Raw genomic sequence first — 21,857 nt, forward strand, 5'->3', positions numbered from 1 at the left:
CAAGGCACGTTCGTCACTATTTACTCGTCCCTCCCCTCCTCTCCACCCTTGGTCTAACACGAGCACTCGACAACCAGCCTCGTCGTCGACGCTCAGGGGCATCTTCTACCACAATGTGTATTATGGTTTCAAGCGCATATGCCGTGCTTCAGTTGATCACAGCGACATAACGATTTATCTTTCCATCAGGCGGATTCGGTTTTCATCGTGCACGGACACGCATCACCGGTTGGAACGGCCTTCGATGCGCCGGAGCCGACGAACATGAACTCGACGGCCGATGGACCAGCGCAGGACGTATCAAGTGATGAGTCCAAGCATTCCGAGCACTCGCCGCCGTCTTCACCACAACAGCGCACCGTTTCCTCGGATCACGAATCCGATCCAGCTCAGGAAGAGCGACCCCCGCCCTTGCCCCCGCGCCCGAATACATTACGCCTTTTGGACGAAGGAGAGGCCTCGATACGGATTTCTCGCCCTGGAGCACCTACGAATCTGCAGTCTAGGGCCACAACGGCCGTCTCCTTGACGGACATTGGTTGCCACGATGCAGGGAATGAGAGTCACGTTGTGCGGCAGGTTTCAGAGACGCTGAGGGCGAAGGCTAGTCTTAGTCATTTGACTAGCTCCAGGGGAAGCGAGACTGCGGACACCTCAAGTGTGAGGAGCTCAGGACCTCAAGGAGATATAGGCGATGTGGAGAACGTCTTTGGTGATTTCGTCGCAACCGATACCGGTCTTATCCGCAAGCATAGCACGGGACTCTTGCAGTTCCCGGAGTTTCGGACGGATGACGTGGAGGATGATTTCACAAGCGAGTTTGAGCCCGTGGGAGATGTGGGTGAGGAGGGGGAAAAGGAAGGTGCGTTTGAAATACTAGCTGACGTTTCTTCGGGCTAATCACGATGCTTGAATGCAGAGCAAGTTCTTGCAAACTGGAAGGCTAAGCGAAAGCACTACCTGATACTCTCGGCTGCTGGTAAGCCGATATGGACGCGACATGGCGACGGGGGACTTATATCTACATATATCGGTGTCATTCAAACGATCATCTCGTTCTATGAGGGCGCCAAGGCCCCTCTGAGCAGCTTTTCCGCAGGGGACACCAAGTTTGTGATTGTAACCAAGGGCCCACTATATCTTGTAGCCATCAGTCGGATGCTCGAGAGTGATACGCAACTCAGACTGCAATTGGAAGCCCTGTACATGCAAATACTGTCTACGCTGACTCTGCCATCTCTCACTCATCTTTTCTCTGTTCGCCCTTCGACCGATTTGAAGCGACCGCTTCAAGGATCGGAGACACTGCTGTCCACTTTGGCTGATAGCTTCACCAGAGGATCTCCTTCTACCCTACTCTCGGCGTTGGAATGCCTGAAAATCCGCAAGTCCCACCGCCAGGCCATCAACAACACTCTGCTAAAGACAAAGGTTAGCAGCCTGCTCTATGGCTTAGTAGTTGCCGGTGGTCGGCTCGTCAACGTTGTTCGACCCAAAAAGCACTCCTTACATCCTGGGGACCTACAACTCCTCTTCAACATGATCTTCGAGGCCGAGGCTGTCAAAGCCGGTGGCGGCGAAAGTTGGATTCCCGTCTGCCTCCCAGGGTTCAACAGCAGCGGGTACCTGTATATGTACGTCAGTTTCCTCGATCTCCGAGATGAGGGAACCACCGCGGACGACACAACCACCAAGGAAGAATCTGTGGCAATCGTCTTGATCAGCGCCGACAAGGAAAGCTTTTTCGAATTGCAAGGCATGCGCAACGCGTTCATCGAGGTACGTGGCACATTGAATTTCACCTCACTTCCAAACCTTCAAGGCTAAGATATGACCCTAACCCTACAACAGCAAATGGAGAAAAACGGGAGCATTAAGATCATCAAAGAAGCCATTGACAGAGGCCGTCCCAGCCCCACGGACATCGTCCCGGGCACTGTCATACACCACTTTCTGTATAAGTCCCGGGCAAATGTCCAATTCACCATGTCTTCCTACGACCCGGAATTCTCAACCGTGTCGCGACGTCGAAGGTAAGGCTCCTGCTTCACATCACAAGCCACATGCGCTGTGGGAATGGTAGGAGGGCTGCAAACTGACGGGAACAAACTCGCAGACTGATGTCAACCTACAATAACCTCCACGCCAGCATCCATGCCAAACATACACATGTGAAGGTCCACCATTGCGTGTCCCAGTCGTCGAGCTCCTTCGCATGGGTAACCTCATTGTTTGAGCTCTACTGCGTGGCAGGCGCGAATGCGAATCGCAATGCCTTGGCTCAGAGCGCGAGTAAGATCATCGATTGGGTGCGACAAGAAGAAGAGCGGCTTTTCATCATTGGCGGTGCAGTATGTTTATGAAGAGTTCCTTGTACTACAAGATTACAAATCAACTAACGGATTCGACTTGTTTAGGTTTTTTGAGCGACATTTCCCTCCCCCCCTTTTGACGGCGAAGGCGGAAAGGAACCATAGAACACGACCGTCTCAGCCCCGCATACAGATTATGTATATAGACTGACAACTGGTATGTGTACCACGCACATACTAGGACTCATGCCGCTTGATGTTGTCTCAATGCAATGAAGACGCCAGCTACAATGAAGATGGAGAGACGATCCGGCTATTCTAGACGCCCTGTCTGGTAACATGCACCGCTAAATCCTTTTGTATGCACGAGTCTTAGTCAATGGTATCCTCCCTCATGGCGAACAGCTGCTGGAACACCTCATCCGACTTTGCCCGAATAGCATTGTGGTACATGAGATTCGTAATGAACTGCTTGGTGCCCTTGATCTTGGCGGCCGTGTTCTGTGCGAGGTCGAAGTGCACGTACATGTCGTCGACGTAGGTGGCCGCGTAGACAGGGACCTCGTTCTGCGCCAGCTGGGCCTCGTCGTAGAGCGGGGCCCAGTCACTTGTGGCTGCGAGGATGTCTGCTGCTTCCTTGATCTGGTTGAGCTCCGTGTACGAATCGAACATGTCTTTGTAAACCTGTCGGGGTTTGATCCGTCAGCATGATTACTCCCGTCTTTGATCCTAGGAATTGGTATCCATGCTTACCATTTCACCAGTGAAAAGGATTTCTGGGAGACTCGTGTTGATGTGAAAGTTGGTGTTGGTGGCACGGTATCTGTCTGCAGACCAGTTGGAGGCTTGTCTATACAGGCAGGCGCGTTAGTCGGTTCTTGAAGGGATACCTAGATCGGCATAAGGCCTGTTCTCACCCCTGGCAGTAGATGGCCTCGTGCAGGATGGCATAGATGACGTTGTTGTCCATGCCACCGTGGCTGTCGATTGAAGTCAGGGTTGGGCGGGTGAGGAAGCCGAACACGTCTAGATCGTTCGAGGCGCGTAGCACAAGATCTATGCTATCATTAGTTTGAAGCGAGACTCCCAGTTTAAAGATGGCAACCTTACCGTGGACGCTGTCAAGGCCACCTGTACATATAAATATTAGTAGCGAGACAAGAAGCAAAAATGGTAGCGTGGTGGCTTACCGTGCATGCCGAAAGCGATACCCAGTTGCTGGAATCGCTCCGGGGTGAGCGTGCCAGAGGGCAGAGCAACCTCGCTGTCTTTGAGATGCTGCATGATCCGCTTGACTCGCTCAACGTCTTCAGGAAACTTTGCATAATACGCCTTGTTTCTCTCGAGGACCTTCTCTGCTCGGAATCAGCTAGTGTCCGCGTCAATGGGAGAGATGGAGGAGGAGGAGGCGTACCGTATGTACGCGCATAAACAGGGTCGGGATCATTGACCAGCGGCGGCAGACCGCCGCAAATGAAGGCCTCGGAGAGCCCTTCAGGACTTTCAATTGTAGGTACCATCAGCATCGTATGTTTCCCGGGCTATACTGTCCATAGGCCGGCTGGACTCACAACATGGAGAGGTAGGATGTGATGCAAAAGCCCCCGAAGCTCTGGCCGATCACGCTCCATTTGCGCTTGTCTTCAGGATAGTCGGTCGTGAGGCACCGCCGAACGGCCTCACAGTCCCGGACAATGTTGTCGGCACGGAATTGCTTCAGGTACTCCGCCTGCTTCACTGCATTACCTTGGCGGGCCAGTGTGCTCGCCGTGATGGTCGAGCTGAGGCCAGTACCGCGCTGGTCTAGGAATAGGACCTACGTGATCAATGAGCGTGAGATTACGGATCAGAAGATCGTGTGAGATGACATACCTGGTAGCCCTTCTCAAGAACGGTGTTGATCCAGCCGAATTCCTGGGGCGGACGACATCCGAACCCGGGGCCACCCTGCAAGTAGACCAGCCATGGAAGCTGCTTGTCGTCGTTGCTGCCGGCATTGGGCTCGACTGGAGTAACCAGACGCCGGACGCTTCGAGCAAAGAGCCTCAGGTTGCCCTCATTGGGGTTGGTGTAATTGAGAGGAACGTCAAAGAACAGCTCGGCCACGCGAAGCTTCCCTGGCGATGCAGAAGCAGTCCCCACCCGTCAGCATTCTTTTCTAGGTGGAGATACATGCTGTCATGGCATGCAGTGTGCTAGTTACAAAAAGAGAAGACGACTAGACATACCTGGGACGTTGTGAAACTTCCGATCAATCAGCTTGGCAGCCATTGTTCTGGACCTGCAGTGAATGCTTTCCAGCAGACAAGATTGGGCTTTAATCTGCAAAGGGGAAAGAGAGTTGTTGATGGGGAGGAACTACAATCGGCGGCGGTTGTTTTAGTGGGCCGGGATTGCGATTACGGGGAGAAGCGGTCTTGCGCCGGCGCTAGCCTTCGCTCCTCCGTATCTTCTCTCTCTCTCTCTCTTTCTCCCGCTAACAGATCTCCACTTTTCTATCAGCCTGAACGAATGAACAGACTTTCTTTCTGACAAGAGGTGCTCGTTTGGGAATCTTAAGCTTCCACATTATGTGAGTCAATTATTATTTGTTACAATGGTATCATCTCAATCTCATCCAAAGCCCGATCATTGTCTAGACAGCTCGGAGTGGCAGGTACAGCCGAACCTCCAGATCCCGATTTGAATCCACAATATATACCCGCATTGGGAGTCAAGCACACTACTTAGCACTAGGCATTGTCCACAACTCTACTAATATACCAGCGGTATATATTCTCACTCGAAGCACATTGAACTCCATCTTGTGGTCCTGACTCGAGCTCCCTGTCAGCATGATGTATCTCGAAGATGTCCAGAAGACAGCGCAAGAGCAGGGTATCCTGCAGCAAGACCTGTGGAAAATGACTCAAACATGGGAACCAGGCGTTCTACCGGATGCCACTGCTCTTGCTCGGGCCAGAGACTCTTTGCCGCAGACTTTGCCCGATGATGGACTGGGCTTCGATTGGGCCACCAAACATGTTCTGGACGACATGGTACCTGCTTTCAACCGTAGCAGTATAAGCCCCAACTACTACGGCTTCGTCACTGGCGGCATCACTCCGGCCGCCCTCTTCGCCGATAACATTGTCTCTGCGTACGATCAGAACGTCCAAGTCCACCTTACAGAGCATACCATCGCAACCGACGTCGAGCACTGTGCCCTGGGCCTGCTCGTAGACCTACTACGACTGGACAGACGCCACTGGCACAATGGCACCTTCACCACAGGAGCCACCGCCAGCAATGTCCAAGGATTGGCCTGCGGACGAGAATTCGTTCTCCGAACCGCCGCCGAGCGTAAGGGCCTCTCCATCAAGAGTGTGGGCGAACATGGCTTGTTCGAGGTTATGCAAGCGGCAGGGCTGTCCGGGGTGCAGGTGCTCTCAACCCTACCTCATTCCTCATTAGGAAAAGCTGCTGGCATCCTGGGCATCGGACGCGCAAATGTCAGGAACATCTGCCGGGACGATAATCCCCTCCGATTTGACCTGGAGCGCCTCGAGATGGAGCTAGCAGCTCCGCACAAGGCCAGCATAGTCGCCGTATCCTGCGGCGAGGTCAACACGGGACAGTTTGCCACATCCAGCCTGCAGGAAATGCAGCAACTGCGCGCACTCTGCGACAAGTACGGCGCGTGGCTTCACGTTGACGGCGCGTTCGGGATATTCGCTCGCATTCTGGACCCTCCCACTGCCGAGTTCGCCTCTCTCACCCGCGGATGTGAGGGGATGGAACTGGCGGATTCGATCGCCTGCGATGCGCACAAGCTGCTCAACGTGCCGTATGACTGTGGATTCGTCCTGTCCCGCCACCCGGCAGAGGCGATGAATGTGTTCCAGAATGCGAATGCAGCATACTTGACAGGTGGCCAAAGTGGGGGTGGAGGAGGAAGAGAGTTGTCGATACCGTCGCCTTTGAACAATGGGATGGAGAATTCCCGGCGGTTCAGGGCCCTGCCAGTCTACACGTCCCTCCTCGCGTACGGACGGAATGGATATAAGACCATGCTTCAGAGACAGGTTCGCCTTGCGAGGATGATCGCCGGCTGGCTTTACGACCATCCAAAGTACAATGTCCTGCCGGCGGCTGGCAGCAGAGAGGCGCTACTCGATCAAACTTACATGGTCGTACTGTTCAGTGCAAAGGACGACATCCTGAACGGGGGTCTGGCAAATAGCATCAACGCCACTTCGAAGATGTTCGTCTCCGGTACCTCGTGGGATGGGAGGCCCGCTTGTCGCATTGCAATCTCGAATTGGCGGGCGGAGGAAGAGAGAGACTTCGCGCTGGTGACGCATGTGCTGCAAAGTGTGGCTGATGAGAGTGCTTAGGGGTGTGTGGTGCTGCGCTGAGCTGTTGATTCCGACGATCTAAACTTGTAATGACCACAAGACTGATAATCTAATCTAATTTCTCTTCTCCGACACTCTTCTCTCTACTGTATGCGGCATTCTTGACTCCCCCCGTCGTTTCTCTCTCCAGTTGCTACCTTGTGGACGTGTGCGTTTATGTGGAAACACCCAGCGTGCCCTTATACACATACACCTTCCGAACCACAACCGATCCCAACAATTCCTGAATGTGGATCACCCAGCTCGCTGGAGGGATCCAGTTGAGCGAGGTCCGGGCCGAGACAATCCGGCGGGCGGCGCGGGTGACGAAAATCGACATGGTCGAGGCGGAGGTCAGTCTGTGGTCGAGAGAGGTGTTTGACAACGGGGTGGCCCAGGCGTGTGCGGAGAATGGGATCGTTTTGGTGGCTCACACGCCGCTGGGTGCGGGGATGCTGACGGGGACGATCAAGTCCGTGGATGACCTACCAGAGACGCATCACCGCACGGTACCGCGCTTTCAGCCGGAGAGTATTGCACAGAATCGCGGGTTGGTGGAGGCGTTGGAAAAGGTCGCCCAGGAGAAGGGGTGCACGGTGGCGCAGCTGGCGTTGTCGTGGCTGAGGGTTCAGAGCAAGAGGCCGGGAATGCCGGTTATCGTACCTATTCCAGGTGCGCGGTCCGAGGCACGAGTGTTGGAGAATGTACAAGATGTCGAGTTGACCGACGGTGACCTGGAGAGGATCAATATCATCCTTGAGGAGCATCCAGTGGCGGGGGCGAGGTTTCCCCCCGCTGCGGCCAGGTTGAATGAGTATTAGCAAGTCATATCTCAATCTTTAGTTCGTTCAGATGTCAAATGAGGAATTCGTTCCTGCCAAATTTGAGCCACATTGCCCAAACGTTGATGATCGATGTCTCATCAGGAGCAACAGGCATTTTTTGCAGAATGGCTCGCTGACCTGGGGCTTGCATTGTCGACAGTCGGAGCATTTGCTCATTCAGGGATGACTGCAGGTCACTCAACAATGGCCCATGTGTTCTGACCACGTATAGATGCCAGAGTAAAGTAGTCAAGGTCAGATCAGAAGGCTGCTGCGAAGAAAGAATTCGAGCTGAGCACGAAGATAGTATGTCGGCGGCGAGATCGACGGCTCTCCGATTTGACTCGCACAGCCAGTGGGCAGTCGAAGCATGATCGGATGACGACGATATTATCTGGGCGAACTGCTCCCGTATGATCTTAGCTAATATGAGACGAACCACGCGGATATTGTTCCACCGCATCAGGGACAGGCTGTCGGGGTAGATAACAGGACCAATAGAAGAATGATTTAAAGGCGCTGGGCTCTTCCTTCTCGAGACGAAAGATGGCAACCCACATGCCAGATCTTCGAGTTCAGCATCGAGTTGGTTTGCACGAAGCATAGCTTCTGAGCAAAGACCCAACCTCAAGGAGCTCTCCAGCTGCACGTAGCGCAGCATAATGTCCCAGAATCTCCATTTCAAGGCGGATGTATCCACGCCGTTTTCGGCAGCCATGCGTCTCAGAGCCAGAAATTGCAGCGGCGCGTCAACCTCCCTTGCGAGACAGTCAAGCACCACAATCTCAGTCAGATGCAAGAGCATGATAGGACTATGCCTGTTGGCAAACTGCGTGTTGCCCCTCAATGACATCAATTCACATGCGCCACTCAAATGGCTGTGAGGATTGACCAGGGCATCATTTCCGAAATTTGCGAGTCGTTCGAAAACGCACATCAAGATTACAGCAAACACAGTCCTGTCCAGCATAGCCTCTTCCGGCAGCTGGATCGCCTTCCGGGTCATCTTCAGGGCTGATCCGTACATGGCTCGAGCCTGGTAGAGGGCGACATGGCACCCGTGTGAGAAGGAGAAGTTTGCCATAAAGATTGCACGCGTTACCGTCTCTAGAAGCGGAATTGGATGGACGATTGGGGGATAGAAAATTTGCATGAAGGAGAAGATACTTGTGGCGGGTAGTTCCCTGACGTATTGCGAGACATAGAGGCCTTTTGCCCGCTGCATAACCGTTGGCAACAGCCTTGTTGATAGCGGGTTGGGAGAACTCGAAATTGGAACTGGCCGTCGACCCGATACTCGTTCGATGGTAGCATCAGATTCGTTGAAAATAATCAGTTCTTTGGGATTTCGATATCCAGGGCATACGAGGCCAGCGCGCGAGCATTGAGAGCAGCCCTCTGTCTTCTTGTCGCACTGTGTCCGGTGAGTATGGTGGCTATGAAGATATGACTATATTCAGATCTGGGAACAGCATCTCAGCTACTACTACTTACTTTGATATCACGCCGTCGACAATCACGACATGATTTGGAAGGCCTTCCGCGGTAGACCATGTTGCTGAATATGATTCTTTAAATCTTTTCTGCCACATCCTACATCTCTGAGTCCAGGCAAATGGTATTACAGCTAAAACAAAGAGCAATCAATCGACGGCCGCTGACGGTGGCAGCCTTAAGCGTCAGATACGGGGCTTTCCACCTGCCACTTTATGTACTACAAGTGGAGAGTCGGTGCTTGACCGCCCGCTCTACCCGCTATATATAACCTTGAAGCTGCCGTAGCCTGCTGTGTCCTTTACCGCCCTCTTTCTGCACCTCATCTCCTGCTCGTCATTACTTATGTTGTTGATGCTCTACTCCAATTCATATCACCATGATTGTTAATTCTAACTGCATCTGCAGTCAGTCTGCTACTAGCAGAGATCCACCTTGGCGCTAGGTGAGGCTATGGGAATCTCGTTTATCTTCTTGAAATGACACACATTGAACAACTACATACAAGCAGCGATTGCTTTCCCCTTCAATGGTGGAGGCCGTGCGTTGAAGACATAAAGCCATCTGCATGATATGAACAAGCATATGGCAGCTATTCCAAGATTTAGTGCAACTAAACTATTGTGAGCGGTGCAACTGCAGTCGATTCACCATTAAACACATGTTGATTATAGAACCCCAACGTCTAAAAGAGAGCCCGAAATCAATGGCCCTAACACCAGCCGCGAGAGATCAGCCAGGCCTTGTTGGACAATTTGCGGGTAAGATGGTCGCAATGAGCACACCATGGCAGGTAGAAAGTGGTCCGGTCTGGTGGCCACACATGTACATCCACACCAAGTAATACAAGTATATGTGCGATTCGGCGTCATTAATGGCCAGGTGGGAATTTTGCAGGGGGTGGGAGTGGAACCAGTGAATATACCAAGAGAAGTGCGCCTGTGAATGCACCAATCACCCATGGATATAGCAACATCATGAAGCTCTTCAATTTGTCTCTGGTGTGAAGGTTCTTCCTCGTACCTCTGCAGTTCCTTTGATAATTATTTACTCTGCAGACGAGGCCCGAGAACACCAAACATGATCACATATTGTTGTATTCCCTTACATATTGTTGTGCTGACCGAGCTTCCTATACAACATCACCGCCGTCTTCCAGCGCCTCCGGCAGTGTCCGCTCTATCAGCAATGCTGACTACCTCACCGATGCCTGCCTCCTCCTGCTCATCTTCCAGAGCCATAATTTCTTCTCTGCTATCCCACCATTTCTCCTCTGCCATACTGAACGCGTCTTTCCGAAGTTCTTTGATGTTTTTGTCCAGACCCGCGCCTCTCTCTTTCAAGGTATCTATCAGGATCTTCTGCCATTCCTCGGATGTGCGACTGAAGAATTCACGCAAGCTCTCGAAGGGACGAGGAAGGGGTCTGCTGTCCTGAATTGATGGTTCGCCCTCCTGCTCTTCTACCTCTAGCTGTTCCAATTCCTTGGTCACCGATGGGACAGTGACTTCGGTCGGCGCGGGAGAGGCGGTGTCGAGGGACATCGCATCTTCATCTCCTTCCTCTTCCTCGTCGAGCTCGTCATCTTCATCTTCATCCATTTCGTCATCGCTATCCGCTTCGTTGAGCAGATGCCAGTTCTCAGGCTCGTTGTAGTAAATCTCCTTCACCCCATCGAGCTTGACAAGATCAATGGAGTACATGTCGTTGAACGTGAATTCCCGATCTCCCTTCTCAAAGGTTCCACCAAAGATGAAAAGAGTGTCGTCTTGCACCGCCAGCTGTGCATTGAATCGTTGATGGGGCATTTCGAATCGCACCACCGAAGGTTTCTCGGGCTGAGCAGGCTCCTCATCGGGCTTGGGTACCGCTTGCAGCTCCTCCTCATCGTTCAACTCACGGATGCCTCCCTTGGCCTCTAGAGCCTTGAGGTTCTGCAAAAGTTCCTCTTCGGTAGCCTTGCTGCGGTCACGAGACTTGAACTGATTCGCCGTCTGTTTCTTGCCTTGTGTCCTAGGCCGTCTCAAGGTCAGCGGGAAGAAGCGGTTGCGATCGGTATTCCAGGCAAACATAGTGTCAAAGAACTCGCTATCAATTCCTTCCTCGCTGAGCTCGACATCATGCACACCACCAAACATGATACCTCGTCCCTTGTGGTACGCCATGGTGGCACCGGCACGCGGTGGGTTTGGCGAATTAGCGGGCTTCTTCCTGCGCTCCCAGCGTACTGTGGGAAGAGTGTTCGCTGGAGCGTCAGCAGGAGGAGGTGCAATACGGAGAAACCAAGTATCTTGGTGAACCATAGGCTTCATCGTCATGCGTTGAGGGCCGTTCTTCACTGGCTTCCCGTTGATGCCGGCAGTGACTTTGACGCGGGAATAGCCTCCATAGAGAACGGCGCCTGTGTCGTGAGGCAAGAAAGAGAAAGAAGAACGCGGATCAGGTTTCTGCGAAACTGCTGAGAGATTGGGACTGAACCAGGTATATTTGGAGCAATCGTAGATCCACAGGTCCTGGAGGTATTTGGTCTGCTGCGAGGTATCCTGGAATCCTCCGAACAAAATAATGTAGTTCTGGCTGTATGTGAGCCCCTACCACCACCTTATCAAAGAGTCACTGACCTTGTAGTAAGTCATTCGGTGACCGCTTCTGGCCGGAGGTCCCTTGCCCTTCGTTTCCAGACGGGTCCACTCCCTGGTCGAGGCATCAAGGTGCCAGAAATCATTGTAATGATAAAATGTTCCCTGTTTGGGAGAAGAGAACTCTCCTAGAGACAAAAGTCAGCCCATTGAGTTCAGAAGCCAACAGCGAAGGTCACCTACCTCCGAACAAGTAGACGCCTCCAGTATTGCCGCCACGGCACCACGCGTGTCCACTCCGGGGTAGTGGACTATTGGGACTGTTGACCTCTTTCCACTCCCCTCGGTTGATGTTATAGACGAAAAGATTATTGAAGAAGGTGGCGAGATTGCCATCAAAGAACTCTCCGCCAAAGACTAGAATTTCGTTCTGGTTTGAAGGCGACGCCAATACGGTAGCCGACGAGCGTGGAGTAGGAGGTCCACTAACGACCTCGGTAACCTTGAGGAATCTGGCCTGCTCCTCTGCATACTGAGCGAGGATAGCATCCAAATCGGCATCCTCAGCGTCACTGTCTGCATCCTTCCCCTTGTTCTTGCCTCGCTTTTCTTTCTTGTCAGCTTTCTTGGATTGTTTCGCCGCTACCCGCTCCTTGTGCTCGGCAGACTTCTTGTTCTTCTTTCCCATGATGATAGTACCAATGAAATTGGGCTAAACTGTGGTTGCAGGTAAGTTATGTTGGGTCTTATTCTCCCAAGACGACTGACAAAAAGCCACCGATTTCAAACCGTCTGGTCTTATCGCTAGTGGTATGGAGCCGATATTTCTTTCTATAGCGCGGGGTTCTCTCGGGCCCACGAGAAAAAAAAGATCTAATGTTACCGAAAGAGGTAATGTCGTTACCAGGCCTGGAAATACGTCATTGTATCCAACGCCAGGACTCTGGCGGGATCATAGCCCTGACAAGAAATGAAGCTTTACAAATGTGGCGATGGAGTACTGAAGCATTGAAGCATAGATCTCTCTGAGAAGAGACAGCTTTGCTAATCAGATCTCCGACAAATTTGATCATTTATTGTATTGAGATTACGGATGCTTACTGCTAGGATACAGCTGCGCTGACTGGGTTCTTCACCGCCCACGTGACAGCGCGCGGAGACGCGTCTAATTATTGCCCGTGACATTGAATCCCGATCCATCCATACAATCAATGGGTTTTTGTTCTTGGCGGCCAGACCCCTCCATCGCCATTGTTATGTTTGATTTCACTGAGAAAAGCCATGCGCGCAAGAGTACGACCCTATGACTAAAAATAACTTGACAGCTCATCTCAAATGGCTGTTGCAGAAAGGTCCTGCACTCTACCCTGCTCTGGTTTCGCCCGAGCACGAGTATCAAAACATTACCACTAGTGACCGCAGCGCGGCTCTTCCAAGTCCCCCAGTCACGACACTACCCACGTCAACAGCCCAAATAGAGGACCCCATAGCGATTGATGACTTGCAACCTGTTCGCAGTGCGGAACTCAAAACTAGTCACAGCGATGAGGTGGGTATAGACTCCGATGAGGAAGAGATGGCACGCCTGGTACTTACTCCGGGGTCTGGGCGCAAACCGCGGATGCTTTGCCTCTCGAAGGATACTCCTAGCAAGGCCCTCAAGGCGTCAAAAAATCGCCTCGCTTCAGAGACGCCGGTTAAAGAGCCTGACACCGCGAGCAAGGCAATAAAAGGTATGCATTTGACATCGAACAGGATTTACCACTATGATGGGCTACTCACAAATCAATAGTGTCGCAGAGTGTTCCTCCATCCTCTGTCCGCAGTCCCAAGAAGACGTCCGTGACGCCCTTCCACACGAAAGAGAAGTTTGAACTTCAGTCGCCGTTTTCCGATTTCAACGTAGACACGATTGACTTGACTGGGGATCTCGACCCAACCGCCTTTTCGTCAAGTACCACAGATGAGTTCGGGGAATCTCAACAATTATGGACAGCCGAAGCTGCGACTCGAAAAGGCTCGCCAGAGAAGCGTGGAAAGAAGAGGAAAAGTGATGATTATATGTCTGATCTTCTGTCGCCGAAAAAATCCACCCCTAAAGCGCGCTCGCCGTTGAAACTTGCTCGAACTGCGGATCATCCTCAGCCTGCTCCGCCCCCGTCTTCGCGGAGGCGATTGCTCCAAACTGATGCGGATGCTCCAGAGCCTATACCTTCTCGGGTCCCGAGCCAAATAGTTGCCGATTCTGAAGAAGAAGCCGACGACAACTGTTTCGAAGACTGGGAACCCAAAAATGGCCTGGGGCTGGACACTGATAAGTCTCTATACCCAATATTGCCAGAGGTCGACGCCCTGGATAATGATGCGCCTAGAAGTATGACTTCCAAGTCAATGCATTCTCCATCCATATCTGGGCTGTCAGAGGCCGTCCCTTCAGTATCACGAACTTCGTCCAGCTCGCAGCAGCCGTCTCACGTATCTGCAACTGTGGATTCATCCCAATCCGTCACTCTTGACAAGGATGTAGCAAGATTCTTGTCTTTATCTGCAGCTTCAATCGAAGGATTGATTGCGACGTTCAAAGATACACTTACGAGGAACTCTGAGATTGTGTATGAGCGAGCAATGAAGGGAGAGCCGGCACCAGAGCTAATTGTTGAGAACAAATCTCTCACTGAGAAGATCGGGGCCATTGAGATGTTGAAACAGAACAGGGCCGCCTATTTCTCGTGCGATACCAAGAGACAAATACTCAAAAAGACCCTGATGCAGGTCATTTCTCAAGGGGGCGATCCGCAAACGATGCCTGAACTCACAGAAAGCCGGCAATTAACTGCACAATTAGAGGAGATTGGAGAAAACATGCGAAGCGCACTTCAGCGCACCGACGTTCTATCTTACCTGGACCAACCACACCATGGCAGTTCTAAAAGTGGCCTCATACAATCAGATGCATTCTTGCCTGTACCTCACGTCGATTCTTCTACCCACGCCCGACAAAGTAGCACGAAATCAATTCAAGATCGCCTCCCCAAGCCTACGTCACGACCAACGTCAGACCAAATCTATGCGCGATCTGAAATCACTACGCGCGTATCAGACCTCTCTTTCAGTAACCCTAACGCTACTTCAAGTCGCAGAATTTTTGACTACGACGATACGACCATGTTGACCGACGAAGACGCATTCACCAGAACGATGGGATCTCCAACTGTTGCTCCGGAGATAATGGATGAATTTGATCTGGACGATGAAGACATGCTAGAAGCTGCGGACTACTTTGAGGATCGCTCTTCAAACTCGGCGGACCGCTTCGAGCTCCAGAACCGCAAAGTCTTCGCTGAAACTTCTGGCAATGCTCCACGTCTGCCTACGACACAAAAGCAACAAAGCCAAAACACCTTGTGGACACAGCATCCATGGACCAAAGATGTGAAGGCCGCATTGAGGGACCGCTTCGGACTCCAGGGATTCCGTCTCAACCAACTCGAGGCAATAGACGCAACGCTTAGCGGAAAAGATGTGTTCGTACTTATGCCCACAGGAGGCGGCAAGTCCTTGTGTTATCAATTGCCCTCTGTGGTTTCTAGCGGAAAGACAAGAGGAGTCACCATCGTGATATCGCCACTGCTAAGTCTTATGCAAGACCAAGTATCCCACCTCAACAAGCTCAACATAAAAGCATACGTCCTGAATGGTGAGACCAAGAAGGACGAGCGTCAGCGGATCCTTAGCATTCTTTCTGACTATATGCCCGAGAAAGAGATTGAGTTGCTCTACATTACCCCAGAGATGATTAACAAAAGTCAAGCCATTATTCGCAGCCTAGAAAGGCTCAGCAGCAATCGTAGGCTTGCGCGTATCGTCATTGACGAAGCTCACTGTGTCAGTCAATGGGGGCATGACTTCCGTCCGGATTATAAAGAGCTTGGCGAACTCAGGGATCGCCTACCTGGTGTCCCAATGATGGCGTTGACAGCGACAGCGACCGAGAATGTCAAACTTGACGTCATTCATAATCTGAAGATGGATGGTTGTGAAGTATTGATCCAGAGCTTCAACCGACCGAACTTGTCCTATGAGGTGCGCAAAAAGCAAAAGGGGGGCGAACTCCTGGCCAGCGTCGCTGATATCATAAACAATTCATACCGTCATAAGTCAGGGATTGTCTACTGTCTCTCGCGCAAGACGTGTGAGACTGTCGCCAGCAAACTTCGCCAAGACTTCAAAATCAAAGCTGCACATTATCACGCGGGCATGAGTTCAGAAGATCGCGCGGAAGTCCAGCAAGCCTGGCAAGCTGGGAGAACTCACGTCATTGTCGCAACCATCGCTTTCGGAATGGGTATTGATAAACCCGATGTACGTTTCGTGATTCACCACAGCATTCCGAAGAGCTTGGAAGGCTACTATCAGGAAACAGGACGCGCCGGTCGAGATGGCAAGCGATCTGGTTGCTACTTGTTCTACACCTATAAAGACACGACAACTCTTTTCCGTATGATCGACGGGAGCGATGGAAGCAAGGAACAAAAGGATAGGCAACGCCTAATGCTCCGCATGGTTGTACAGTACTGCGAGAATCAGACCGACTGCCGCCGAGTGCAAATTCTTGGTTACTTCAACGAGAAGTTCCGTCGGCAAGACTGCAATGCTTCCTGTGACAATTGCAAATCCGACTCTGTCACTGAGCTCCATGACTTTTCACACCACGCATCCTCGGTAATCAAACTTGTCCGCTACTTTCAAGACTTGGACGACAAGGTCACTATGTCATATTGCGAGAACATGTTTCGGGGATCTGTGAAGAAATTTAGGTCGCCTCAACACCGCACCGCCCCGGGTTATGCGGACGGTAAAGGTGTAGCGGTGGGAGAAGTTGAACGATTGTTCTACACGCTGCTCAGAGAAGGAGCCTTGAGAGAGGACAATGTGGTCAACGGAAGCAAATTTGTGATCCAATATCTCAAGCTTGGACCGCGTGCAAGTGACTACGAAAGCGGCCGAACTAAACTTAAGCTTGACATTCGTGTCTCGCCGAGTGGGAGGGGCCCCCGCTCTACGCGAGTTTTTCGGACCGATGGGGCCAAGGAGAATGTTCCACAGTCCACGAACGTCTCCTCACCGGTTCAAGCCGCAAATCAGCGCCGACTCGCGCGGTTTCGATACCAGGGGGCTGGTGATGACACCACTGACGATGGTAGCGATAGTGATGGGTTCGAGAAAGTTCGGGTTGCTGGCAAATCGCGTCCAGATAAGAAACGACCTCCTGGCCCGCCCATCACGCAAGATCGCCGATTCGATCAGCTTGACCCTCTTCATAAGGCGGTTGCAGAGGATTTCATGGTTTATGCGAAGAATTACTGTCAAGATGTAAGACTCCTTGCACGTTTCAAGAGTGAAGAAGAGATGATGGCAGCCACTAACGAAGTAAATAGTTGGTCCTTCAGAAAGGTCTACGCAACCAACCGTTCACTGATACTATCTTGCGAGAGATGGTCATCGTCTTTCCCAAAGGTAGAATAACCTCGATTGATGGATATGGTCTGAGCTAACTATTGCCCAGACCTTGCGGAACTTGCTGCAATCCCAGGCATTGATCCTGACAAGGTCATTCGCTACGGCTCTCAGCTGCTGAAACTTGTCAGGGATACGCAGCGTCGCTATGAAGAGTTGAAGAAAGAGCGCGATGACGCGGATGGCGTGGTCCCTGACCCGAATCATCACAATGTTATCTACCTCAACAGCAGTGAGGATGAGGATGAGTTCAGCGACGGTGGCTTCTTCGCGGAAAACGCCTCTAACTTCGACATGGATGAAAGTGCTGTTTCCAGTAGATTCTTCTCAACACAGCAAAACTCTCAAAAGGGTGGCGAAGGGGCTAACAGAAGCAAACCGCGAAAAGGTCAAACAAGCAAACGTCCACGCCGCTATAACACCGGAGCCACAGCCAAACCCAAAAAGGCAGGGGTTCGGAGGAAAGCCAGTGACCGTGCTGATAACCATCCCTCTGCTGCTCGAAAGCCTTCCAAGCCTAAGCAAGCAACGAGTCGGATTGGAATGATGCCAGTCTGAGATCTCTCTGTGCGTGCGTCTGAGATATAGCGATTAATGACAAATTTATGATATATCAGCGTTGCAATTGTGGTTTTATTGCGATTGTGCATGTATAGGCGTTGTGTTTGAGGTCTCATGAACATGGCAAGGATAGTCTAATAGGCGCAAATGGTTCGTCACTGTTATAGAGCTATATAGAGCTTGCAGGGATGCTGCCATTGGGAATGAACAAAGGAGGATATCATAATGTGCGACCAAAGTCAATCAATCTCAATCTTCTGGCATCGCGTGGGTGGAACTGTGCCACCTTGGCCCGTACTAGAAATCTGGAGGCTGCGGATTCTCGGACTTCCACGTATGAAGGACTTGCTTCCAGCAAAGCATCAAGGAGGTTGCGCATCTCGAGAGCCGCCGCCTCTCTGCGGTTGGCAGGCCTTCCTTGCTCATTTTGTCGAGGCAGAATCTCATCGATCCGTCGTTGGTTGGAATCTGAGTCATTTGTTTCCGTCTGTACTCTTGGCTTTTTAGGCTTGCCGTGACTAGTATAGCCTAATTCTAAGGTAGCATCGGAAACGTTTGGCACGTCGCCCACAGTTGGCCCGCCAAGGGATTCTGCTGCAAGCATTGATGCCAGCGACCGATCAACGAAATCGTACAATTTGGTCTTTGTCTCCTCTGTCGCTTTGTCGTACTCGCTATTCTTGTGCCGCCTCTGTTCAACAAGCTCCCGTGCTAATTGGGAGTTTGCCTTCTTCTCCCTTGTCGCGTTTTGACTTGCTACAGTCTGAATGCGTCGCTGTAGGCCGTCTCTGATCGCTTGCGCATCACGCAAGCTCGTTTCCTCTTCTTTCACTCGCTGGCGCGTGCTGGAAAGATTCTTGCCCGTTATCGAGGCGGCGACCTTCGTCTCCCTGACCAGACGGGCTGTCTCCTCGACGGCAAGCAAAGACGGCAACGGGGAGCCCACTGGCGGGAACTCCGTGTCAGATTTGAGCAGAGAGTCATAGGCTTTTTTGGCCCTGCGCACCTGACTAACACGAGCCCAGGTGCTGTTACCGATATTTGAAAGGTCGATTGAGTTGATTTCGCGTAGCTGGTCCGCGCGTTAGCTGCTATTTCTAGTGGGTTGCGTGTGGATTATGGATACATACCTTGCGCAACTCGTCTTCTTGGCGCTTGACTCGTTCTTGGAGCTCCTTCAGAGTTTCATCTAAGCGCGCGTTGTATAGTTTGATGTTGGCTGCGCTCAGTGGCTGTTGGGCTTGACGCTCTTCTGCTTGTTGGCGCTTTTCTGCAAAGTGTTGGATTTTATTGACTCTTTCCTGTGGGATGTCCATGATGAATCTAGACGTTGTAGATTGTGTGGATTTGAAATGCTCCACTAATATGTCCTCAGAGTATATGGTGCTTGATGACTGTTACCAGCTACTCAGTTTGGCGCCTCTATATGAAGAATTAGGACATGTCACACCGGGTTGATATACAATAGCATCGCCGTAGTCCTCATTGGCATAACACGTGATTGCAGAAGATGGGCGGCTTGCCCAAAAGCGGACTAGCGTGTCTCGTGCCAACAGCTCGCCTCACCAACTCTCGCAACCTCATCTCTTCACCGCGATATCGATTCCCCTGTTCCCTTCGCCTATCGACTTCCCCTTTAACACCTCCCTTTGACATCCGTGTCTCTATTCACAGCTGGCAGGCTCGACTGGCTGCTTCTCAAGTGCGCAAAAATTTGCACGTCCTCCCCCTTCCACCCTCCGCTGCTCGATCCTTTCCCCCACAGGTGATTGGGTGACCGACGTGCTGTACGTACATACAGCCTACGCCTTTGAACAAGTCGCGTCTTGTGGCAGGAAGAACAAGGAGAATTTGGGACTTTGGGAATTGTTTCAGGCTTCAATCTTGCTTTCATTTCTTCCCTTTCCCTCCCCACCCGTTGTCCACTTTCCAGCATCTGAACTCGCCCGGACCCTGAACACACTCCGTCTTCGTCCAGCATCAACACTTCTTACTCCGTTCCATCGTGCCCGATTCGATTGGTTGCTTTTCCTTCCCTCACCTACCTTTGCCACTATCTCGCTCTGGTGAAGCGCTTTTTGCTTGAAACCAAGGCCCGTGACAAGTCAGCATCCTTCCACACTTTCCTCCGTCGACCTCTCCTTTCCAACCTCACTTCTCCCGCTCTGAGCACACGATTACACCAGTCATCTTAGTCATCCCAAGCACCAGATTCCCTCTTCACCCGATCGCCAGCACCAGCAAGTTTTATTGGGAACTCCTGGTGTACATAGTCGATCACTTAAAGCAGAAGACAGAGAAAAAACAAAACAAAAAGAGAGCTACCCTTGACACTTCGACTTCCTGTGTAAGTGAAGCAAGAACTGCGAACCCTTGGCATACAGAAATCATGTCTGCCTCTCCGTCCGCATTGCAATCGACCAAGCGTCCTTTGGAAGACCCTTCCTCGCCGTCGGGTCCCAATGACCAGCCTGAGGCTAAGCGTCCGGCTTTGGATAAAGTAGTAAAGGGCGAGGAGTCGGAGGCGTATACCGAGGTGAAGACGGATGCTTCGGGGACCGCCAGTGCCAGCGCTGATGGTCAAGGAGACACTGTGGTCCCTGATGCTCCTGCCAAGGGAACCTCTTCCGAGACGCAGCCCATCCAGTCTACTGCCTCTCATGGAGAGTCGGCGGCCGCTCAGTCTGAGCAGCGCCCTCAGGACGAGTCTAGCTGGATTCACATCCGTGCTGTAATCTCCAGCCAGGAGGCTGCGACCGTTATCGGTAAGGGTGGTGAGAATGTATCCCAGATCCGTCGTTTGTCCGGAGCCAAGTGCACTGTCAGCGATTACTCCCGTGGCGCAGTGGAGCGTATCTTGACTGTCAGCGGCCCCCAGGATGCTGCTGCTAAGGTTCGTGGACCGCTCCGCGAGATTTGACTCCTGCAGCCTCGATTTAGATTTGCTAACTGGAACCCAGGCATTCGGTTTGATCATCCGTACCCTGAACAACGAGCCCCTTGATGCCCCTTCTACAGCCCAATCCAAAACGTACCCCTTGCGTTTGCTAATCCCCCATATCCTCATTGGCTCGATCATTGGCAAGGGTGGTAGCCGTATCCGCGAGATCCAGGAGGCTTCCGGTGCCCGCCTTAACGCCTCGGATGCTTGCCTTCCCTTGTCGACTGAGCGGTCTCTTGTAATCCTTGGCGTTGCGGACGCCGTGCACATCGCTACCTATTATGTTGCCGTGACTTTGGTCGAGCAGCTGACCGAACGCTTCGGCGGACCGGCAGCCTCTGCTTACGCTACTCGCAGTGGTGGACCCGCTGGTGCCGTGCCTGGAGGGATGCAGGTTGTCCCCTACGTGCCTCAGCCTGCTGGCGGCCAATATGGCCACCCGGATACGTTCAAGCGTCATCACCCTCACCCCAACCGGGGCGCGGCCGGCAGCTACGGTGTCCCCTACCTCCACGGTCAGGCCGCACCCAATCCTGTCGCCCAATCCAACATGCCCTACGGCGCAACCCCCCACACCCCGTACTCCGGAGCCGGCCCGCAGCAGCCTGCGCCGTACGGCGGCCCGCAGGCTGCTCAGCCCCGTGCCGGAGGTGGCCCTGCTCCGGCTGCCCCTGTTGGCGGTGTCATGCCCGGCCAGCCACTGACTCAACAGATCTATATCCCCAATGACATGGTGGGCGCGATCATTGGAAAGGGCGGAGCCAAGATCAACGAGATACGCCATCTGAGTGGCAGTGTGATCAAGATCAACGAGCCACAAGAGAACAGCAACGAGCGTCTGGTTACCATCACTGGTACCCAGGAATGTAACCAGATGGCATTGTATATGCTGTACTCCCGACTTGGTTAGTCTTTCCGTTTCCCGTCTGATGTCTCAGCTGCTAACGTATTTTTGAAAAAAAATACAGAGAGCGAAAAGCACCGTATCTAGAAGGGGTCTGAGAATAGTTTTTCTTTTCTTCTCTCCTTCTTGTTCGAGGTTTTAGTGAGAGACTACATCCCGCACTTTGGGCCTTCTCTTTTATACTCTTCTGGGCTCGACAATCTCAATCGTGCCGTCGGCCTATTCTAGTCAGCTATTCAATTAATGGGGTTTCATTTTGCCGTTTCGTTTCGGGTTCGTCCTTTTCTACTAGTCAGTGGACTTGCTGTATTGTATTTATGTTGCGCTGAATGGTGGAAGGCACACAAAC

At 52.1% G+C, this 21,857-nt stretch overlaps 9 protein-coding genes across 9 annotated transcripts; 5 read left to right on the forward strand and 4 right to left on the reverse strand.

Annotated features, from left to right (window-relative positions):
* Window positions 1–46: 46 nt before the first annotated feature.
* BP01DRAFT_355557 (guanine nucleotide exchange factor MON1) lies at window positions 47–2,705 on the forward strand. The gene is made up of 5 exons (XM_025574724.1): window positions 47–862; window positions 920–1,779; window positions 1,852–2,033; window positions 2,117–2,351; window positions 2,418–2,705. The coding sequence occupies exons 1-5, from the start codon at window positions 265–267 to the stop codon at window positions 2,424–2,426; spliced, it is 1,884 nt and encodes a 627-aa protein (XP_025432525.1). The 5' UTR covers window positions 47–264; the 3' UTR covers window positions 2,427–2,705.
* Window positions 2,398–4,642, reverse strand: BP01DRAFT_337997 (proline iminopeptidase). The gene is made up of 9 exons (XM_025573309.1): window positions 4,541–4,642; window positions 4,185–4,429; window positions 3,884–4,128; window positions 3,727–3,812; window positions 3,503–3,667; window positions 3,423–3,443; window positions 3,230–3,368; window positions 3,066–3,162; window positions 2,398–2,996 (listed from the first exon to the last, which is right to left on the reverse strand). The coding sequence occupies exons 1-9, from the start codon at window positions 4,581–4,583 to the stop codon at window positions 2,685–2,687; spliced, it is 1,353 nt and encodes a 450-aa protein (XP_025432526.1). The 5' UTR covers window positions 4,584–4,642; the 3' UTR covers window positions 2,398–2,684.
* A 235-nt stretch (window positions 4,643–4,877) lies between these two features.
* On the forward strand, window positions 4,878–6,777 carry BP01DRAFT_355559 (pyridoxal phosphate-dependent decarboxylase family protein). The gene has a single exon (XM_025574725.1). The coding sequence runs from the start codon at window positions 5,150–5,152 to the stop codon at window positions 6,686–6,688; it is 1,539 nt and encodes a 512-aa protein (XP_025432527.1). The 5' UTR covers window positions 4,878–5,149; the 3' UTR covers window positions 6,689–6,777.
* Window positions 6,778–6,887: 110 nt separating this feature from the next.
* Window positions 6,888–7,509, forward strand: BP01DRAFT_390811 (Aldo/keto reductase; the record flags this gene model as incomplete). The annotated part of the gene is made up of 1 exon (XM_025578032.1): window positions 6,888–7,509. The coding sequence occupies exon 1, from the start codon at window positions 6,937–6,939 to the stop codon at window positions 7,507–7,509; it is 573 nt and encodes a 190-aa protein (XP_025432528.1). The 5' UTR covers window positions 6,888–6,936.
* A 310-nt stretch (window positions 7,510–7,819) lies between these two features.
* Window positions 7,820–9,187, reverse strand: BP01DRAFT_316585 (Zn(II)2Cys6 transcription factor domain-containing protein; the record flags this gene model as incomplete). The annotated part of the gene is made up of 2 exons (XM_025572591.1): window positions 9,007–9,187; window positions 7,820–8,926 (listed from the first exon to the last, which is right to left on the reverse strand). Coding segments are annotated over exons 1-2 (1,167 nt in total), but the record flags the coding sequence as incomplete, so codon positions are not given.
* An 817-nt stretch (window positions 9,188–10,004) lies between these two features.
* On the reverse strand, window positions 10,005–12,636 carry BP01DRAFT_316586 (putative Kelch repeats protein). The gene is made up of 3 exons (XM_025572592.1): window positions 11,829–12,636; window positions 11,628–11,773; window positions 10,005–11,579 (listed from the first exon to the last, which is right to left on the reverse strand). Exons 1-3 carry the CDS (start codon window positions 12,271–12,273, stop codon window positions 10,149–10,151), a joined length of 2,022 nt encoding a protein of 673 aa, XP_025432530.1. The 5' UTR covers window positions 12,274–12,636; the 3' UTR covers window positions 10,005–10,148.
* Window positions 12,637–12,819: 183 nt separating this feature from the next.
* On the forward strand, window positions 12,820–17,894 carry BP01DRAFT_338013 (RecQ family helicase MusN). Its single transcript, XM_025573310.1, has 4 exons — window positions 12,820–13,318; window positions 13,378–16,958; window positions 17,024–17,102; window positions 17,152–17,894. The coding sequence occupies exons 1-4, from the start codon at window positions 12,889–12,891 to the stop codon at window positions 17,658–17,660; spliced, it is 4,599 nt and encodes a 1,532-aa protein (XP_025432531.1). The 5' UTR covers window positions 12,820–12,888; the 3' UTR covers window positions 17,661–17,894.
* On the reverse strand, window positions 17,884–18,979 carry BP01DRAFT_293539 (uncharacterized protein; the record flags this gene model as incomplete). The annotated part of the gene is made up of 2 exons (XM_025571738.1): window positions 17,884–18,735; window positions 18,794–18,979. The coding sequence occupies 2 exons, from the start codon at window positions 18,977–18,979 to the stop codon at window positions 17,884–17,886; spliced, it is 1,038 nt and encodes a 345-aa protein (XP_025432532.1).
* An 869-nt stretch (window positions 18,980–19,848) lies between these two features.
* On the forward strand, window positions 19,849–21,857 carry BP01DRAFT_17269 (telomere maintenance protein PBP2). The gene is made up of 3 exons (XM_025570783.1): window positions 19,849–20,556; window positions 20,624–21,509; window positions 21,573–21,857. The coding sequence occupies exons 1-3, from the start codon at window positions 20,053–20,055 to the stop codon at window positions 21,593–21,595; spliced, it is 1,413 nt and encodes a 470-aa protein (XP_025432533.1). The 5' UTR covers window positions 19,849–20,052; the 3' UTR covers window positions 21,596–21,857.

This window comes from Aspergillus saccharolyticus, assembly GCF_003184585.1.
Source record: "Aspergillus saccharolyticus JOP 1030-1 unplaced genomic scaffold BP01scaffold_10, whole genome shotgun sequence".
Taxonomy (NCBI): domain Eukaryota; kingdom Fungi; phylum Ascomycota; class Eurotiomycetes; order Eurotiales; family Aspergillaceae; genus Aspergillus; species Aspergillus saccharolyticus.

Excerpts from the sequence above, each read along its gene's own strand:
- BP01DRAFT_355557 (XM_025574724.1), top strand. The coding sequence starts at position 265 with ATGAACTCGACGGCCGATGGACCAGCGCAGGACGTATCAAGTGATGAG. Across the intron at positions 1,780-1,851 it reads TGCGCAACGCGTTCATCGAG|CAAATGGAGAAAAACGGGAG; the intron begins GTACGTGGCACA and ends ACCCTACAACAG. Across the intron at positions 2,034-2,116 it reads ACCGTGTCGCGACGTCGAAG|ACTGATGTCAACCTACAATA; the intron begins GTAAGGCTCCTG and ends ACAAACTCGCAG.
- BP01DRAFT_355559 (XM_025574725.1), top strand. The coding sequence starts at position 5,150 with ATGTATCTCGAAGATGTCCAGAAGACAGCGCAAGAGCAGGGTATCCTG.
- BP01DRAFT_17269 (XM_025570783.1), top strand. The coding sequence starts at position 20,053 with ATGTCTGCCTCTCCGTCCGCATTGCAATCGACCAAGCGTCCTTTGGAA. Across the intron at positions 20,557-20,623 it reads CCCAGGATGCTGCTGCTAAG|GCATTCGGTTTGATCATCCG; the intron begins GTTCGTGGACCG and ends ACTGGAACCCAG. Across the intron at positions 21,510-21,572 it reads TATGCTGTACTCCCGACTTG|AGAGCGAAAAGCACCGTATC; the intron begins GTTAGTCTTTCC and ends AAAAAAATACAG.
- BP01DRAFT_338013 (XM_025573310.1), top strand. The coding sequence starts at position 12,889 with ATGACTAAAAATAACTTGACAGCTCATCTCAAATGGCTGTTGCAGAAA. Across the intron at positions 13,319-13,377 it reads CGCGAGCAAGGCAATAAAAG|TGTCGCAGAGTGTTCCTCCA; the intron begins GTATGCATTTGA and ends ACAAATCAATAG. Across the intron at positions 17,103-17,151 it reads GGTCATCGTCTTTCCCAAAG|ACCTTGCGGAACTTGCTGCA; the intron begins GTAGAATAACCT and ends ACTATTGCCCAG.
- BP01DRAFT_337997 (XM_025573309.1), bottom strand. The coding sequence starts at position 4,583 with ATGGCTGCCAAGCTGATTGATCGGAAGTTTCACAACGTCCCAG. Across the intron at positions 4,430-4,540 it reads GAAGTTTCACAACGTCCCAG|GGAAGCTTCGCGTGGCCGAG; the intron begins GTATGTCTAGTC and ends CTGCATCGCCAG. Across the intron at positions 3,369-3,422 it reads TGGCCTTGACAGCGTCCACG|ATCTTGTGCTACGCGCCTCG; the intron begins GTAAGGTTGCCA and ends ATGATAGCATAG.
- BP01DRAFT_316586 (XM_025572592.1), bottom strand. The coding sequence starts at position 12,273 with ATGGGAAAGAAGAACAAGAAGTCTGCCGAGCACAAGGAGCGGGTAGCG. Across the intron at positions 11,774-11,828 it reads AGGCGTCTACTTGTTCGGAG|GAGAGTTCTCTTCTCCCAAA; the intron begins GTAGGTGACCTT and ends TTTTGTCTCTAG. Across the intron at positions 11,580-11,627 it reads ACCGAATGACTTACTACAAG|AACTACATTATTTTGTTCGG; the intron begins GTCAGTGACTCT and ends ACATACAGCCAG.